Source organism: Nansenia antarctica, assembly GCF_963989245.1.
Source record: "Nansenia antarctica genome assembly, chromosome: 1".
NCBI lineage: Eukaryota > Metazoa > Chordata > Actinopteri > Argentiniformes > Microstomatidae > Nansenia > Nansenia antarctica.
In genome coordinates, this window is record NC_137674.1 from 62303086 (window position 1) to 62309772 (window position 6687).

Below are 6687 nucleotides of genomic sequence, written 5' to 3' on the forward strand. Positions count from 1 at the left end.
CACAACACTACTGTCTGTGATCAGGGACATCAACATTAGCTTGACATGCTAGCTGCTTTAGCTTTAAACGATAACTTACTTCTCGTCAGCGTTTGGACAGTCATTGTTTATGTTTCGATGACGATGCATTAAACGTTATCTACGAACACAACAGAGTCTAATACTTGTCCCACACAGTGAGAACATGTTACAATCAAAAATACAAAGCTAGTTGTTAGTCTGTTGTGTTCAGTGGCCATTTTCCAGTCCTCAGAATATGACGTCATGCAAACATTACGTTATAATCAAGCGCTATGTGTATCGCGCTGGACTGTGTAGTTTTTGTCATCACAAAAGCTTATATCCTCACATAACTAACTTTATCAGAAGAAACTACATCTCCCAGGTTTACCCCTCCAAATACGGGATACGAGTGCAGACAAAAATGTCATAACGGAGGACGTTGATAACTACGCAAATTAATGTCACTTTGAAATTATAAAGTGATAACATTCATAATAGGCCTACCATGGATGCATTTCAAAACAAGTGCAGTGAGGTTCTGATTATGTCTGTCAGCGACAGCTATTACTCCCATCTGAACGAGGAAGACAAAGATAGTTCACTGACATCGTAACGAAACAAGGTTACATCACATACTGTAGATACTGTAGCTTACCGGCAAATGATTCCTATATTCAAGAAAGCCAAATACTTTAATATCCCTCTCTGAGAAATCTAAGAGGCATTTTCCAGCTTGACAGTTGAATAACCAGTTATTCCTTTCAAAATGAGTACATGATAGTCTTTTTCTTCCTTATTCAACATCTCTTGCTGTTCGTTTTCTCTGTTCAGACGCATTGCTATGCAGTACGCCGTGTTCCCTCCCTGTAGGCGGTGATGTGTCACTGCACCCCGCTGGAGCTGCGGAGAATGCCGAGGTGTCATTTGTGATACCAGGGTCTAATGAAATATTTAATATGTTGACTTGAATAATTTAAATGTGAAAAACAGCTTTATACGTATATATAATGAAGCTTTGCCTTTGAGCTTTGTGTTAATCACTTAAGAGTTTAACGAAGCAAAGCAGCCCCTAAGCCTTGAAAAAAGACATGTTTGTTCTTCTTTCAATGTAGTATTAGACACAGTGTTGTGATACATAATTATATAGCCTACAAGAGCTGGTTGCCTATAAATAAAAATCAATACTGAATGCACAACTGTTTTAAAAACGTTTATTTACAGTTTCCTGCATAAGTAATGGCACACTGCAGCAGTGCATTTTCTATTCTGTTCTACACTCCAAAAGTTTAGATTTGAAAGTATGGTATTGTTTTTATTTTATTTGTGTACAGATTGGTTTCACCATTCAGAAATTTAAAAAACGTTTTAGACATAGCCCCCCTGTTTTAGGTCACCACAAGTGATGGGACAGATTTATTAAAATGTCCAAATTAAGCACTCATGTTTAGTCAACAATTTGTCAACAATCATTTGCATGCAATTACTGACTAAAGCCTGCAACCCATTGGACCGTCCACTGTGTAAATTCTCTGGTGATGCTCTGCCAGGCCTGTACGGAGCCATCTTCAGTCTGTTTTGAGTATGTTTTGCTGAGCGTACCTGAGTCCACCTGCAGGTGGATCACTGACTTCCTGACAGACAGGAAGCAGCATGTGCAGCTGGGCAAGGTTGTCTCGGGGTCCCAGACCAACAGCACTGGAGCCCCACAAGACTGTGTCCTCTCTCCTCTCCTCCTCTCGCTCTACACCAACAGCTGCAGCCCTTCTGTCAAACTCCTGAAGTTCGAGGATGACACAACCATCATTGGATCTCCAACAGGGATGAGTCTGCCTACAGAAGGGACGTTGACAGCCTGGCCTCCAGGTGCAGCCAGAACAACCTGGAGCTCAACGCTCTAAAAACTGTAGAGATGGTAGTGGACTTCAGGAGGAGCCCAGCCCCAACCGCCCCCCTTATCATGTGTGACTCCCCAATAAGCAGTGTGGAGTCATTCAGATTCCTGGGGACAATAATCTCACAGGACCTCAGGTGGGTCATCAAGAAGGCCCAGCAGAGGATGTTCTTCCTGCGGCGGCTGAAGAAATTCAATATGCCGCAGAAAGCTATGGTTCAGTTCTACACGTCCATCATCGAGTCCGTCCTCAGCTAATCGATCACTGTCTGATTCGCTGCCTCCACTGCCAAGGACAGAGGCAGATTACAGAGGATTTTTCGGTCAGCCGAGAAGGTCATCGGCTGCAACCTGCCATCTGTCATGGACCTATTCTCTAGGACCAGTAAGAGAGCAGGAAAGATCGCTGATCCCTTCCACCCCGGTCACCACCTCTTCCAGAGTCTCCCATCTGGAAAAAGGTTCCGGTCTATCAAGACCAAAACCTTGCGCCCACTGAATAGTTTCTTCCCTGTGGCAGTGGACCTCACAAACAAGCCCCCGGCCTCTCATTGACTTTGGGACTACCCCCCCCCCTCCCCTGTCACACGCACACACACACAAAACTGACAATGTAATCTAGATTAGTTTTACATACTCTAATTTACATTTATATTGCTGTCTGTGTCTTTATGTCTTATGCACCAACCACACCAAGTCAATTTCCTGTATGTGCGAATATACTTGCCAATAAAAAGAATTCTGATTCTGATTCTGATTGCCGTAAGTCTCTCTTCAGATTTAAATATGGAGATTAACATGGCCAGTCAACCACTTTGTTCTTTTTGGTCCTGAAAAACTCCCTATGGCAGTATGCTTTGGGTCATGGTCCTGCTGTACAATAAAGCATGTCAATTTGTTTGTACTTGAGCTAGCAAGATGTTTCTGTACACTTCAGAACTTATTCTGCTGCTGTGGCCTGGGGTGGTCCAGTGGTCTAGCACCATGGTCTACAGTGTACACATATGCTCCTGTTGGCATGGGTTACAATGCAGCCCATGCCCTCTCTCCCTTACTTTCCTGTCTGTCTTCACTGTATCTGTCCAATAAAACTGAAAAATATGAGTGGGATTGCCCCACTCAGAAAAATTACTTACAAAAAGAAAATAATTTATTCTGCTGCCATCAGCAGTTATATCATCAATGAAGACAAGTGAACCAGATCGAGTAGAAGCTAAACATGCCCAAGCCATAACACCCCATCCACCATATTCTACAGATGAGCTGGTATGCTGGGCAGTTACCACTGGTACATGTTCATCCTTTTCTCATCTGTCCACAATAACTTTTTTCCATAATTCTGCAGGCTCCTTTAGGTACCTTTTAGCAAACCGGTACCCAGCCATCCTGTTTTTGTGGCTAACTAACTAGTGGTTTGCACCTTACAGTGTACTGTAGCCTCTGTGGTTTTGCTGGTTAAGTCTTCTGCGGATCTTCTCTCACCCCCTTTTCACCAAGGCAGTTTGGTGGCCAAGGCACCAAGGCAATAGGGGGACTATGCATAACAAATCAGAGACCCTATTTACAAGATCTTAATTCCAAAATGACATGAACTATTATCCTTGCATTACGATGGACTCAATTCAACTTATTGAGTGATTTGTTGATGACATTTTAGCATTTTAGCTAATTTTAGAGTGTCATAACAAAGGGTCTGAATACTTAGGCACATGACGTATTTCTGTAGTTCAATTTAAATAACTATACTGAAAAACGTGTTTTTGCTTTGTCATTCTAGATTGTGTGTGGATTAATAGCAAATTATTTTAATTTAATCAATTTTAAATGTAGTCTATAACCCAACAAAATGTGGAGAAAGTGAACTTGGCACTGAGTAGTGAAGTGGCACTGTATGTTCAAATCACCATCAAATAAAAGCTGAGAATCTCTACTTTTACCTCGATTGTTCCATTTCAAATCCAAACTGGAGTGTAGAGCCAAAGGAAGAAAAATGCTTCACCTACTTATGCAGGGCACTGCATCTTTGTATCAATCTGATGTTGTAAGCTGTTATTTCACTGTACAAGAATAAATAGACAAACAAACATATTTCTGTATTTCTTTGAATTCCAGTTTTGAAACATCCTTAGCAGTGGCTATTACAGTGTGTGTGTGTGTGTGTGTGTGTGTGTGTGTGTGTGTGTGTGTGTGTGTGTGCGTGTGCGTGCGTGTGTGTGTGTGTCTTCACTGTTCAGCATTCATGTCACAGAAAACGTGTGTAAATGCCATCACCATTTCAATTAAAAAGAAATGGAAATTATTTTCACAGATCCTAAAATAGGATATTAAAATTTGTCATCTGACATGTGCATTAAATTTGCTGTCACAAACCTCACCATAGGTGCACCTCTTTTTAGACGAAATCACCATTTAAATGTTATTACACTAGGTATAGCTTAGTATATATCTTTCTCAGAACTTCAACACTCCCGAAGCAGCAATTATACAGTATGAATTGTTGTGACAGGCCAAACAAGTTTCAATGTCAAACAGGATAATGGAAACATTTCTTTCCATATATTAGAACAATACTTTCAGCGCTGCTGAATGTCTTGTAGATCACATTAAAGCACTGTAGTCAGTCCAAGTCTCTGCCATCTTATAAAGACTAGTCTCATAAAGTCACTGAAATGAGGAGAGCAAGTCACCCTCATCCTTTTCCTCCGGTGTCGACCTCTCTCTCAAAAAAAGCCCTTGATAGTAGCCAGAAGGACACTGAGTGCTCAGAAGATGCTCCTCCACCGCTTTCCCTCAGGTTGTGGTTAATGTTGGGTCAGGAGAAGGGCATGTCCCATCTCTGGGTGTAGGCAGACAGTTCACAGGGGCTGATCACCAGCATCTTGCTGCTCTCTATGCCGTCCAGCGCCATCTCACTGTCCAGGCAGAAGTGCGAGGCCAGGTGCTCCAGGTGGGTGCCTGACTTCTGCCAACGCTGCAACACAGGGCAAGAGTTCACGATATCAGTGTGGATATGGACATGTTCAGGTCAAAGGTCAGAGCTTGTGACATCATCTTTTTATAGAATTCTGATACCGATTCTGATTGCAATCGTACTGTTGCTAAATGCCATTGCTTCTAGTTTGGGCAACTTTCATCTAATATTTAGTCAGTTCTTATTCCAAATACGCAAGACACCTACTGTACATTGCACATTCATGAGACTTATTACTAGTTGTTCCTACTCTTCACCACTAGATGTCCTTCTTCCCTCAGTTTCTAGTGATTCACAATAATGGTTCAGCGAAGAGGTTTGGGCTATTGTTCAATGCTGCTCATATTGCTGAATTCATTAGCATATAAACAAAACTAGAGGATATTAACAAACATCCAAGGATATGTTTAATTGTCTCAACCAGTCATCGCTCATCTCTAGTAGGAATGAAATGGCTAAAGCTATTAACAATAGGCTGTGAGTAGATCATCAGCATATCATGTTCTGGTATCTTCCCAGTGGAGAAAACAACACAAAGGATATTTTTGTGAAACACAGATCCAGAGCATCTTTGTTCGCTTGCATTTAGAGTCACTGAAGAGTAACAAGCTTTGCTCTATTGTACTTATGATCAAAGGAGCCTAGACTCAAATTGCCATGACACGTTTTTAATTTTTTAATATTAATATATCCAGGCAATGGCAGCCTTTCTAATTGAAAAAAGAAAAAGAATTTAAAAACTAAATATCTATTAGTATTCTGAGCCTGTGGTGCCTCAAACTCATTCTTGTTACTGGCTGTTGAAGCTCTATTGATAGTAAAGCACATTTGACGGCTGTCTCCCCCTCCCTCTCTCACTTTCTTCCTCTCTCTTTCTCTCTCTCCTCCTCCCTCCCTCCTTCCTCCCCCCCCCCCCCTCTCTCTCTCTCTCTCTCTCTCTGCTCCAGTGCAGCCTGGGGGAGCACATGAGCGAGGTTCTAATTAGTTATCATGGCACAGTTTCCGTCTGGGAGCTAAAAGGTGGAACATGTAGCCCTGGGAGGCTTCTTAACCGAGGGGAAGGCAGCTTTACCTGAGCTGAGATACCTCTCACAGTCTGATAGCTGTTGGAGCGGGGGCACTGGGGCTCGGGCGAAAGGAGTACAGGTACTGTAGATAGGCCTATAGCGCTTTCTTTATTTCCCTCTCTCTTTCTTTCTTTCTTTCTTTCTCTCTCTTTATTAGCAGAGGGAAGGACGGTATAACTGAGATGCTTGAGTCTGATCGCTGAGGCTGGGGGTCTTATGAGAACACACAGTATTGTTAATATATACCCCCCTCCCCCTTTCTCTCTCTCTCTCCGTCCTCTCTCTCTTCTCTGTCTGTCCTCTCTCCCTCTCCCTCTCTGTCTTCTGTTTTCTCATACTACGTTTTCATTAGTCACTACTTTATTTTCACCATAATATGATTCATCCGTTCCTCCTGACTCTTAAACACAAGATAATAATGTGATTATGTGAACACTGAATATACAGTCACACATGCTGGACTGTAACACCCACCCACACGGTGTTAGTGCACGCTGCAAACAAACCCACAGCACAGTATTAAGTGATCCATATATTTAGCATAAATGCTATGAATATCGTATACACATTTACAGACGAGAGTAATTCATGCCAACATGCTTGTCTCATAATATGAGAATCTTATTCTTATTTTACAACCGTAGAGGCCCTATATGATAAATGTTATAAAACGTCCTGTACACCTTTTAGGATAGCCTCACACCAGATCAATTCATGTTAACAGTAATAGCCTGTCTATAGCTAACCAGCCATAT

The 6687-nt window shown here is 42.0% G+C and overlaps 1 protein-coding gene across 1 annotated transcript in view; it reads right to left on the reverse strand.

Moving 5' to 3' along the window:
• Positions 1-3995: 3995 nt before the first annotated feature.
• galnt14 (UDP-N-acetyl-alpha-D-galactosamine:polypeptide N-acetylgalactosaminyltransferase 14 (GalNAc-T14)) overlaps positions 3996-6687 on the reverse strand; it is a 110389-nt gene continuing 107697 nt past the window's right edge. The window contains exon 15 of the mRNA XM_080549489.1: positions 3996-4865. Coding sequence (XP_080405615.1) covers positions 4707-4865 — 159 coding nt within the window. The 3' untranslated portion in view covers positions 3996-4706. The remainder of the gene's footprint in view (positions 4866-6687) is intronic.